We start from the raw sequence: 12,993 nt of genomic DNA, 5'->3' as shown, positions 1-12,993 counted from the left end.
TACAAGCCAAATTATGGCCACGCCATTAGGGCAGAAATTATAGACTGCACAGTTAGGCTGACTGCCGCTGTTGCTATTGGAGGCAACAGTAAAATCACTATTTTGGTGGACAGGAAAACTTGTGCGTGAAATGCTGTGATATAGATATATAATTATGTATTTTTTTAATTTTAGAGGTTAACATAGGTTTTTCAGCAGATTTATTTTGTTTCTGGATTTTCATTCAGTATTTATGGGATTTTGGAATATTTTCTTCTCTAACTTCCATTTGCTTTGTTATATGTTATTAATACATAAATTTGCTTTTAGGAGTTGTATAGTAGTATATGTTTCAACTTTTTCTGGTTTAGTCAATGCTTTTCAATTGTACGATTACTAAGTATTACTCTATTATCATGTGTTCTGGTCCTACATGGTTTCTTTTTTTAACGTAAATTATATAAATAATGTTTGAACTGTCAAAAACAACCTGACTAAAGTTTACCTTTTCTGTTAAAGCCAACCAATTTAATCACCTGTTACTGAGAAGCATTTAAAAAAAAAACCCAATAAGAATACCCATAATAATTTGTGAAGTCGGACAAGTTATTAGTTTTGTGTTAGAATAGATCACTTAGGCAAATATTTTGAGTATATTTTCACACAAGATTCCATAATTTTTGTATTGATTTACTGTTGTTTATCAAAAATGCATAATGATGTCATTTTTGTTCACACAAAATATCTTTCTGGTTTCCCAAAAGTTAAATATAATAACTGATCTACTTCCAAAAATGTGAAAGCATTCATCGATTGGCTAATTGAAAGGTCACAGGAAGGTGACCTCTAATGGGTTACTGTCAGATCCTTAAGCCTTACCTTATTTAGGAGCTGATATTTTTATCAGATTTTGCTTTTCAGTTGTTTATTTTGGTAGATTCTGAACAATAGTTGAATTTCTGCTTACTTTTCTAAATAATCACTGCTATAGATTTTGTTTAATAGACAATTCTTTGTAGACAAATATGCTATATAGAAATACAAACTATTACATTGTAGTTTCTATTTATCACAAAATTTCCCCGTAGATGTAATTTTTGCCATTTTCTGACAATTTTTTATAGGTGACATTGTCTAGAAATGAGATGTTTTAAGTAGTTATAATTTACTATAAAGATTGTTATAAAGAAAATCTTGTAGACACAATGTTACTAATGGTGGACATATGTTGTTTTCAGTTTGCTTTGGATAATTTGCTTTGTTATAACAACTTTGCTTTTATCAAATATAAAGTTATATTCTAGCATGGACGTATTATGGTTAATGGGTTTTTGAAAGCTTTGATGCTTTAAAAATGAGGCAGAAAGATTAAATGTTCATGTTGTTTGAAACAGTTTTGTATATTTATGAAGTATTCATCTTTTAGCTGAAAATGTTCCATAGGATTATAGTTGAGTAAATTTTGTGTATTGTTGCTTCTGAACCAAAATTTGTAGGTGTGTGTGTGTTGGGGGGGGGGCACAGGATTAGAAATTAAAAATTTGACAGATTTTTGGTTAAATTAAGGTGACACAAACAATATTTCTAATAGCTGAAATTTATGTTGTCAGTCTGGCTTTAATTTTCACAAGTATGATATTTGAAAAACTACTTATAACACTTGCTTAAACTAAAATAGATATTTAAGAAAGAAAGCTGATTTTTGTCTGCATCTTCTGATCATGATGTTGTCTTTTGATATTATTGAAACTGTCTGTTTTGCATTGTTAACTTGCAGAAGCAAAGAGATGGTACCCATTCTCTTACATTATACATAATGCATACCACATAGAAAACGGTACCCAGTGAGTAATAATCTAAAGGAACTTAATTAGCAAAAAAAAAAAAAAAATAGAAAAGACATTACTTTAAATAAATCTAAATAGCTGTAACTGAAGGCAAATAGTCTAGGGGACAAATTTTAAATATCGTAGGAATCATATAATACCGCACTCTGAAAGCAACAATGTATATCTATAATGAACTTTAATATCCTATGTGACGAGCATTAACTTCACATGTGGTGCTCTTATATTATACAAATATTTACTCATTTATGATTAATAAAGTTTTGTTTCAGTCATAATTACTTGTTCAATAATTTCATTGATTTGACATACTTTTTAAACAGATATAGTGTTGATAGATACAGAAATGTAAAAAAATAAATAGCCCATTATATAGCATTTTTGTTGTTGTACTTTTTTGCAGAGGAGTTAGGGTCAAAGTTGGAAGAATATTTAAGTAAACTTCCAGTCAGATGTTATGTGATCAGGTCAGAAGAAAGGACTGGGCTTATCAGAGCTCGATTAAAAGGTGAGTTACATATACCTTATTTAACCTGTAAACCGCAAGAATTGGAAATGATTTATACCTTGCCATCATTTGACTTTGTTCATTTTAATTACTGTTTTGTTTCCAAAGAAAATACATATAATATTCTAATCTCTAGTCGATGAACAGTGTCTTTTGTTTGTCCATTCATCTATGATATACAATTCTGGTAAAACTTATTTACCATTGAAAAATTTATAAGAATATATTCTAGTCATCAGATGTCTACTAGTTCATCGTCACTTGCTGCATTTCTTGCTTGGAAGCCCTTTGATGCTATGCATCAATGCTTTTCTTGTATGATGAATATGTTTAGTTTTGAACTAGGAAATAGTTGTTTACTTTTAACTTGCATATGATTAAAGTTTTTTGGTACATGTATAAGTTTTACATGTTCTATATATTTTTCTTGTTATGTACAGGTGCTGCTAAAGCTAAGGGTAAAGTAATAACATTCCTGGATGCTCATTGTGAAGCAACTGAAGGCTGGTTAGAGCCTCTTGTTACAGAAATATATAAAGATAGGTAGGGCCTACATGTTTTTATTTACTATTCTGTATAATATATGATATTATATGACCTAAATGGTTTAATATTATTTTGTATACATATATCATTTCTGTAATATAAAGAACGTGTAAAACTGTATGAAACTAGTTGAAATAATTGATAGTGTAATTGTTAATATTATGTATAAGGTGTCTTTCAAACCATGGATCATTGGTTTGGGTCTTTCACATGCCATGCTTGTATTTTCTCATTGACAGCTGTTTTAGTTAGTAAAAGCAGTGGACTGCTAATTGATCAATATAATTTACAAGATCTCATGCAAAAATTTTACTTGAGTACATTTGTTAAGACTACACATTTTATGTCTGTTGTCTTTGTTGCTTGTTAAAGCCTGACACTATATGATATAAGTGGTGCCTGTGACTGAGTGGTTAAGGTCATTTGATGACTTCAAATCACTAGCTCCTCAAGGTTGTGGGTTTGATTCTCGTCAGGGAATTTGGATTTCTTCATGTGAGGAAGCAATTAAGCAAGTTTAAGAAATTTTGGTGGCAATTATACTCAGGTACCCTTTCATGCCTGAAATAATGCATGTAAGGGCACCTGAGGTATCCCTCTACCAGCTAGGCTGGGAAGTTGTCATATAACCTTTTCTGTGTTGGTTGGAGGTAAAATCCAACAAAAATAAAATGATGGAATTGTGCTTGATCTTATTTATTGCTAATCATGTAACATAATGTTTATTTCAGAACTGCAGTAGCCTGTCCCATCATTGATGTTATAAGTGATGATACATTTGAATATATTACTGGATCTGATATGACATGGGGTGGTTTTAATTGGAAACTTAACTTCAGATGGTACCCGGTCCCACAACGAGAATTAGATAGGAGAGGTGGAGACAGGAGTCAGCCAGTCAGGTAAGCTTTAACTTAAACTCACTACAGTGACGGAACAGTACCTTTAGACACTTGCAAAAATCATGGTCACAAAGTAAAAAAGATATCTCTTTATTCGCAGATTCTTAAATTATTTAGTCATGATTGATTTTTAAATTGGTGTGAGGTGATGAATTAGACATTCTAAAGTGCATTTCGGCGGATGAAAAGGAGAGATTTTAGCTGCATTCAACTTCCTTGTTCATACAATAATATGGTATTTAGTGTGGTGGTCCTTCACTTTTCTTAGTCCCACTCACCGAAAATGAATAGCCTTTGCCACAAGCATAGAGCCAAACCAACCTGCCCTTCCTTGTTGAAATTCTCAATAATTGCATTTTGATATTGAACTTAAATAAAATTCAAAGCAGAGTATATCCATTATATTACACATAGTAAGCTAGTCAGGTCTTTGAGGTATTGGAAATGCATAATTTCAAATCTAAACATTGCTATGTTACTAAGTCAGCCATAGCAACGTAAAAATCCGTTTGTCAGATAAATGATTTTACATACAATATACTTGATAAACAAAATCAATAATAATTCATATTATTATTATTATTATTATAACAATATTAAAATGCAGGTTCTGATGCAACTGATATTATTACCCCTCACTATTTTTGTAATGTTAATTTCCTATAGGCCATGCGGAGTTGATCTAACTGTTGATTAAAGTGTACCATGTGACTAAAAATTTTGTACTGGTACATAGATAACATTACTTTTTCACAGTAAAAATCTGAAGAAAAAAAAATCTATAGGAACAGTGTACCAACGACATATTTGTTTGAGATAATAAAATAAATAACACAGAGGTTCGTGAAAATACCATTCCTTGTAAAAAATAATCTAACCCTCGGCTAACATCTCAGATAACAGTTTTTTCCTTAAGATGATATTTTTACTGTTACTTACAAACCTATTTGTTATTTATATACTATTGATTTCTCTATTACAGGACCCCAACTATGGCAGGAGGTTTATTCTCTATAGACAGGGACTATTTTTATGAGATAGGATCATATGATGAGGGTATGGATATCTGGGGAGCTGAAAATCTAGAAATGTCTTTCAGAGTAAGTTTTGATGTTACTAAAGAATGAAATAAACATATGGGTATTTATTTGTTTGGTTGTTTCACCATAATTGTCAGACTTTTCTGAGGACCTAGACATAGCACATTTAAGTCCCACAGAATGACAGCTTCTTATATTTTGTTAAAAAGAAATTGCACCACTGTTGATTGTTAAGGCAGCCAAAGACACTCTGAATCCTCTGGCGGGATTCTGTCCCATAGCCAGAGGATTCAGAGTGTTGTGCTGTTCCCAATGTGGGTGAGGAATTGCCTTTTAGTGTTTGGGCATCAAAATTGCAACCACAGTTTATCCCTGTGTGAGCCAGCAGTTGAGGTGGTTTTGACCCCTTATTTGAAGAAAATAGCAGCCAAGTTAGTAGAGCTGTAAAAGAGATATATATATATAGGTCCCATTTCTGTGTATTAAAAACTAAAATTAATTGTATTGGTATGTCAAAGGTAGACAGACAGACCTGTGACCTCTGCTATGTTAAACAATGTTAATAAAATTTACTTCTCCTTCAGGTATGGATGTGTGGTGGTAAAGTCTACATTGTAACATGTTCCCGTGTGGGTCATGTGTTCAGGAAAACCTCACCTTATTCCTGGCCTGGAGGTGTGGCCAGAATTATTAATCATAACACCCAAAGAATTGTAGAAGTATGGATGGACGAATATAAAGACTTTTTCTATAAAATTAATCCAGGTATGTAAAATGTATTGAAATATTAAATATCTAAAAATAATGATTTAAGAATTTACTTTTGATAATTGTTAGGTGATATTTGTCCATCCAAATAGTTCAATTTGGAGAGCATCAAATTTGTAATTCAGAGGCCTCAAGGGAGTTGAATTTTCTCTGACAATTGGTCTCTGACAGAGAGTGTTAAAGATCATTTGAGCCTCGTCATGACAAAACCAACATAATGGGTTTGCCACCAGCAGGGATCCAGACAAGCCTGCGCATCCGCGCAGTCTGATCAGGATCAATGCTAATTGCTATCAGTTTCTCTACTTGTAATAGGGTTGATAAGTGAACAGCATGGATCCTGATCAGACTGCACGGATGCGCAGGCTGGTCTGGATCCATGCTGGTCGCAAACCCATTATGTTGGTTTTGTCATGACGCGGCTCATTTGTTTCCCACTGCTGATTTGGAAATCTTGTTTGAAAAGAAGGCAGACTCTTCTAGAAAATCCTTTAAAAGAAAACTTTCTAAGTGAAGTTCATGTTTTTTTGAAATATTGTTCCAGGTGTAAAAAATACAGATTATGGTGATGTTAGTGCAAGGAAAGAATTTAGAGAGAAGAAACAATGTAAAAGTTTTAAATGGTATTTAGAGAATGTATATCCAGAATCACAGATGCCTGTAGAATATCATGCATTAGGAGAGGTACGTGTTATTTTCATGTCTTTTTACATTTTTACTGAAAACCTGCTCGAAATGACAGTGATCAGTATTGTCACCAGTATAAAGGCAGACCAGCATGCACATTGGCACGGTCTTACTAGATTCTATACTGATGGTAACTCAATATTTCATATTCATCAGGTTAAAAGTTAAATGCAGCTGAATTGTACAGAATACTGTATATGATTATCAACAGAGATGATACACTCATGAATGAATAACAAAACCCCCCGCCCCCCCCCCAGCATAATGTTTTAAATTCAACTAAATAACATGAAATTTATGCTTGTTTTGTAGATAAAGAATAAAGAGTCAGGTGCCTGTATAGACAGTATGGGACGTAAAAGTGGCGAGAAAATTGGTCTCGTCCATTGTCATGGAATGGGTGGAAATCAGGTATGAATGATTTTAATGATCATTTTTTGGGTACATACAGTACATTCAGATTTTTTTTGTATTTTGATAGAACATTCTTTCATAAAGTTTTATGGCATTAAATAATGTTAAAGAAATATAAATATGGAAATATCATGGTGAGCTTTGGTTATGTCAAGTGAAAGCACACAAGGAAAGAGATGCGCTCCATTTAAAATGTCTTCCCAATTATATACTAAAACCTGAGTGAAAAAAAGTTTGTCATGATTTTATTAAAACACTGATATGCATTCCCATGATATAATGATAGGTTGTCTTATTGAAAATTTATAGTGTTTTGTAAAAGCTATGGAAAGAATGCAGAGTATTGTGTAAATTAGGGCTTCACACAAATAATATGGTAATATATATAGATAACAGAAAACCATATTTTCTTCACAGTGAACAATTTGTTTTCTGTATCAATATATGGTTTAATAACCTCTTAAGTTGGAGCACATTTTGAAAATGCCAAAGATGAGTTGTGCAATTGTTATTTGTTCTATTATACTCAGCAACCCCTGTTTACTGCAAGTTAGAACCCCAAAAGGGACATTGGGTACTTTCCTGCGAGAAAATTATCCTTCTAGGTTAGGTCAGTAGTTCTACTTATATGAAATACATGTGAGGTCTTCCAATCATTAAAGATCCTGTAGCACATTATTTTTATGGTTTTATATACAAATTATGATGCTCAAATTAAGATTTATCGATATTGTAAGTTTCAAAAAACATTATTAAAGATATTACCGAATTTAATATTTCATGTAAATAAAGGGAAGTAATTAGAATTTAGTTTTCTATAAATTCTAAGTCAATTTTTCCAATAAGAAATGAATGCATATAATTTAATGATTACCTTAAATATGTACAAATATTTGCAATACATACTTTACATATTCTTCCATGTTTGAAAATTGTCAAATTTGCATAATTACATACATATATAATTCAATGAAGAGTGGTATGCAACATACAGGATCTTTAAGTCAAGAAAGTTGCTATGTAACATTCAGAGAGTGTGACTTAAAGATAAAAAGGAGAGAGTAAAGATTGTCAACAAATGTTTAAACTATAGGAATATTTCATTTGTTAACCAGTCTCAACATGTATGTATCAAAGACCAGCCTCTTGGATTGAATCATATTGGGTGTTGATAATGAGGACAGATTCAAAGATGAAGACTGGTTCAAATAAATTTTGAATATTAGAATCTATTATATGTTTTAATGACCATTTTCATTGACTTGATATGTAAGAAACTTATTGTAATGTAGCTAAAATCATGTACACTCAAAGCATGCTTAAAATAATATTATTATTGTTAACATAATTATATGGAAAACCAGTATCCATATTTGAAAACTATGTTAAATAGAGTCAGAATGAAGATGACAAAAGGAGATGAGTTTAGACCATCAATTTCCTGCTGAAACAACAAGCTGTTACTGTGTCTCTATTTTAAGAGCTGTAGATTTTACCAGTGTGAATAATGTGATTGTACATTTGAGGGTTTCTCACTTTTGAAATGCATATTTCAAATGTGCAGATTCTTCAGTTGTGTTTTAACCCATTACTTCATGAGCATTTTGTGAAAAATGGCTGTTTTCATTGATAAGTCTCCCGTTACAAGTTCAAATTGCTATAATACTATAAAAACTGCTTCAACACTAATCAAACTTGGCACAAATGTTGACTGGACCATTGTCCTTGAAACAACATGCTCAGGTTTAAATTTTCTGTTACCATGGCAACGAGGGGACATCTCAAAATTGCCAAAAATCACTCTTTTGCGTTGATTTTTTCCATCAAAATTGATTTCAAAGTGCTGCAACTTCTCAATGGATTGAGATATAGTCAAATGCTTTTCATTATCTGGGGTCATTTATAGCCTCTCACAAGTCCAAAATTTTCTTGGCGATGAGGGGGACTCTGCCCCCCCTTCAAACCCCTCAAACAGAAGGGGGCACATCCTCCTTCTGGCAACCCCCTGATGTATCTTTTGGTTGGGGGGCTGCGCCGAAAAAGTGGTCACTTTTTTTAACAACATTTCTCAAACAAAAACAAGTGTTGGGGGCCTAAATAAGGCATTTTTTCACCATTAGAGACAACAAAAGGGGGGGGGTGAAAAAGGCGTTAAAAGGCGTGTATATGACGTAATGGGTTAAAGTACCCTTATTTGTTAAATTGTTCTACATATTACATGTATGTTAAATGATTTTAATTTTATGTTAAAAATAATCAGAAAATGAATTTTAACTGAACTAAGCTGGCACTTTTTTCTGTTTTAATTATTTTTTGACATGATACTAATAAAGTTTGCTTTTGTAGATATTTTCTTACACAAGTAAGCAGGCTTTACAGACGGATGACGTCTGTATGGATGTATCGGCCATGGGCGGCCCAGTTAAACTGTTTCAGTGCCACGGCCTGGGTGGTAATCAGAAATGGGATTACAATAAGGAGGTAGGCCTCATCACTTGAAGAGTAATCAGGGGAGGTTACTCTTTCCATAGATTACCACTAAAGGGGACTAACTGTGGAAATCACAGGGGAACTAACTGTTGTAGAACCCTATTTCCCTTGTTTTGGTATAATTTGCGGTAGTGTTGACATCTTGATACTGTATTCTTTTGCATGTGTGCAGTATTTGTGTCATATTGTGGTTTATGTCTTTATCATGTAGTAGAATAGACTGTCTCAAAGAATGCATGTTAATGTATCAACCCAAAGAATTTAGATAATGAAAATAAAGAGCTGTCGTTAACAGTGAGATTATTGTTGCATCAAAAGTTATTGTATAATGTTAGAACAAATAGTGAGCAGACAGGCATGCATTCTTTGTAGATAAGGTTTTGTTGCCATTTTGTAAAATGTGCTTAAATGATGTAAAATTCCAAATATCAATATTCACACACTTTAACTGATTTTATAAATGTGAAAAGTTTCGGTGTTTGAAAATGGCAACAAAACTTGTAATATATATTACTAATAGAAATAAGTTTCTTTCTGTTTTTAGATCATGTTACTGTGGAACATTCCAGTTAAATCTGTTGACTGTACTGTTTTTTAATGAAGTTCAGCTGGACTCAAGGATACAAAATTTTTTAATGAGCAAACCAGTCTAGAACTGTCACTGTTGTCTGATTGGTTGATTTACAAGTAAAATTTTCAAATTCAACCAATGACAACCTATGCAGTTACATACTGGTGATCAGGTTAAATTTTGTACCTTTGGATCTTGACATTGTACAAAAATGGCATTATCTTGTTGGCAAAGAGACTTAATGTATAGAGGAATAAAAAAGCAGCAATTGTTTGGGTGATCTACTTTTAGGAGAAAAAATGGCAGAAATATTAAATTGTAATGACAAATATGTCCATGAGTATCATTTCTTTTACCAATATTCCAAGTTATCGCTGTCATTCATTCATTCTTGAATATTTGATGAAGATATATAGACTGAAAGCATGTGAGTAAGATTTATACAAGTTCACAAGATATTGCCGTTTTTGTCATGTGACCTTGAACTTTGACCTTGATAGTGTCGGCTGATGCATGTGCTTTATATTTTTTTCTTGTATGGCTATAATTATCACAACAGGTGTTTGCCTTAACGGGAAAAGGCCAACTCATGATGGACGAGAATGTTTGTATTACGGTGAGCCGTGGCGCGGCCAAATTCATGCCGTGCGAGCAGGACGGACCTGTATGGGATTATAGTAAAGAGGTAGTTAACAGTTGTCAAGAGTATAACAGTAGGTTGTCATGGAAACAAAAAACACTACTTTATGTTTCTGCTCATGTCTGACTTTTTCTTTTGTTATGATTTTTTTTCGTTTCCACATTTTTATTTTTTTTAACTTTGTGAAATAACTTTTTTGAGTATTGAATGAGTAAAAGTAAGGTTGTGAAAGCTTTAGTTACTTGGTCTGTGATTTAAGAAATAAGAAACAAATTTGAATGAGTAAAAGAACTGTTTTTATCCATTCACTTGTAAGGTTAATTCAGATATGTTTAAGGAATGTCTGACCATTTATATATATTTTATGACATACCATAACTGCCTTTAACAATTTATAACAAACTTTTGATCCAAATTCTGAATCCCTTTTGATTTCTTGATATATCAATTTATACTTTATGACATAAATGGTATAATAAATTAAGTAATTAAAAAAAGAGAAAAGCATAACCAGATAAAAATTGAAAACAATTTGCTTGCACGAATGAATGTTTATGGAATGATATATCATATTTTTAGTATGTATTAAATGACTTATAAGCCACTAAAAGTAATACAAACATTCTTTTACTTCATTTATGTACCTCTTGTAGTTTTTATATAATCCGTAGTGAATGTAATATTAGTATAACATAACTAAAAAGTCTACTAACACAAAATCACTCATGGAATTCTGAAAGCATTAATAATTGTATTTTTTGTTCTTCTTTTTTCAAAATAAGTACTTTAACAGATTATTAGTACAGTCACAGTCAGTCCCTAAACATTCTTTAAAAATAAGTTATTTATGTATTCCTTGTATTTAGCTGTATAATTGATAAAATTGCTGTTAGGTAGTGTATGTATTTATAAAGTAGTATGTGTCAGTCTATTCCATTTTACCCAACTTTGTATAGTTATCACGCTCAATTAAATCTTGTATACTTTATTAGATAGTTTGTATGTAATAATTTCCTATTTAAGTAGTTAAAATTAGTATTTCCACATAAATTTCCTATTTAAGTGGTTAGAATTAGACTTTCCTATTGAAGTAGTTTATATAGTTTTTACCTCTTTAAGTATTTTATGTAATACTTACCAATTTAAGCGCTATTTATGTACTATATATAATACTTCCCTATTTCAGAAGTTCATATAGTACCTCCCTATTTAATAAGTGTATATAATAATTTCCTATTTAAGTAGTGCATAAAAATACTTCACTATGTATGTAGTTTATATATTATACTACTTCCCTTGTTAAGTAGTTATATAATTCTTCCCTATTAAAGTAGTGAACATAATAATTTCCTATTTAAGTAGTTTATATAAAACTTCTTGTTTAAGTAGTGTATTTAATACTCTCATGAATTTTTGCAAAAACAAATAGTACTCACTTTGACTCAAACTTGTAGTAAAGTAATTCCAGATTCCTCTGATTTTAGAAGTTTTAACTAAAAATCTAATTATCTCTGTTCTTATTTTGTTTCCATGACAACTGACATTAACCATGGTGATGTAGATTGTTTCCTTTGTAAACTGGGATAAGGACTAGTGGAGCTATACCCATTTTATAGTTGAGCATATAAACGTACAGCACTGTTATATACAGAAAACAAATACATTATAAATACTGACATGAAGATTCTTTGTTGACCATACAGGCATCATTCTGCTTTTGGCTTGATGTTTCTTTAACCCTTTTCATACTTAATATCTTAAATGAATTCTTCCATCTTTCAATGAGGACAAAACTATTCATCATTTCAGTGGGGGTGGGGATTTCAAATTATATGCTGTCTGAAAAGGGAATAGTGCAAACCCTGATCAGATGGCTAGGAATGTGCCAGCTGTTCTTGGTCTGTACTGGTCTTGTGTCAGTTGGAGTCAGGATGCTAAGAATCAAATTCAAGTTTATTCATACCTGTTTTTAAATTGTTCATAAATATCTGAATGTAATTTGCATATTTTGTATGTGCTCAATGTAAAATGGGAATAGTAAAACTACTGATAGGTGTGCGGCAGTTTGCATAGCATGTATGTTTATGTTTTATTGCTACAACCTTTATGTGTAATTGTATGCTATAAATGTATTGCCATGTTATATATATGTTAATATTCTGGTTTGTTTGTAGCATACTTACACCTCTAGTTACTGAGACTTTGTTTTGATTTAATGTATTCAATCTATAAACTTTTTTCATTAAAATTTCACATAGGGTATGGTATGTTGTTCATGTTCAAGCACAATAACTAAAAGAATTAAACTAGATTTTTGTGGATTTAAGTTACTCTTAGCAATGTTTCATTTCTCAGTGTAGGGAATTTATCAAGCTAAATTAAAGTTTGGATGTAAAAACCCTCCTTGTATTTACCAAGTATCAACTGTCTTTGGTCAGTGTCTTTGTTCATATTGAAGAAATAACAGTATAGACTTTGTTCAGTCCGCACAAAAAAGTCAGCCTTGCCTGCCACTATATTGCTAATATTGATATAAGTATTTATTTGTATGGTTAGAGAACAATGTATAAATATAAGTGAACAAATTGATAGAGCTTTATA

General features: G+C 31.8%; 1 protein-coding gene across 5 annotated transcripts in view; it reads left to right on the top strand.

Moving 5' to 3' along the window:
- LOC132727892 (polypeptide N-acetylgalactosaminyltransferase 13-like) overlaps window positions 1-12,993 on the top strand; it is a 42,333-nt gene that overhangs the window by 18,146 nt on the left and 11,194 nt on the right. For 4 of the 5 annotated variants that reach the window (XM_060713492.1, XM_060713491.1, XM_060713490.1 and 1 more), the window contains 8 exons: window positions 2,230-2,334; window positions 2,775-2,877; window positions 3,612-3,782; window positions 4,765-4,882; window positions 5,407-5,587; window positions 6,135-6,274; window positions 6,590-6,688; window positions 9,038-9,172. In XM_060713492.1, coding sequence (XP_060569475.1) covers window positions 2,230-2,334; window positions 2,775-2,877; window positions 3,612-3,782; window positions 4,765-4,882; window positions 5,407-5,587; window positions 6,135-6,274; window positions 6,590-6,688; window positions 9,038-9,172 — 1,052 coding nt within the window. Of the gene's footprint in view, window positions 1-2,229; window positions 2,335-2,774; window positions 2,878-3,611; window positions 3,783-4,764; window positions 4,883-5,406; window positions 5,588-6,134; window positions 6,275-6,589; window positions 6,689-9,037; window positions 9,173-10,311; window positions 10,438-12,993 lie in introns of all 5 variants that reach the window. The other variant, XM_060713488.1, reaches the window with a different exon arrangement.

Source organism: Ruditapes philippinarum, unplaced genomic scaffold (assembly GCF_026571515.1).
Source record: "Ruditapes philippinarum isolate M1 unplaced genomic scaffold, ASM2657151v2 ctg761_1_1_1_1, whole genome shotgun sequence".
NCBI classification, from domain to species: domain Eukaryota; kingdom Metazoa; phylum Mollusca; class Bivalvia; order Venerida; family Veneridae; genus Ruditapes; species Ruditapes philippinarum.
The sequence above is the reverse complement of the archived record's forward strand: the minus strand, read 5'-3'. Positions and strand labels throughout refer to the sequence as shown.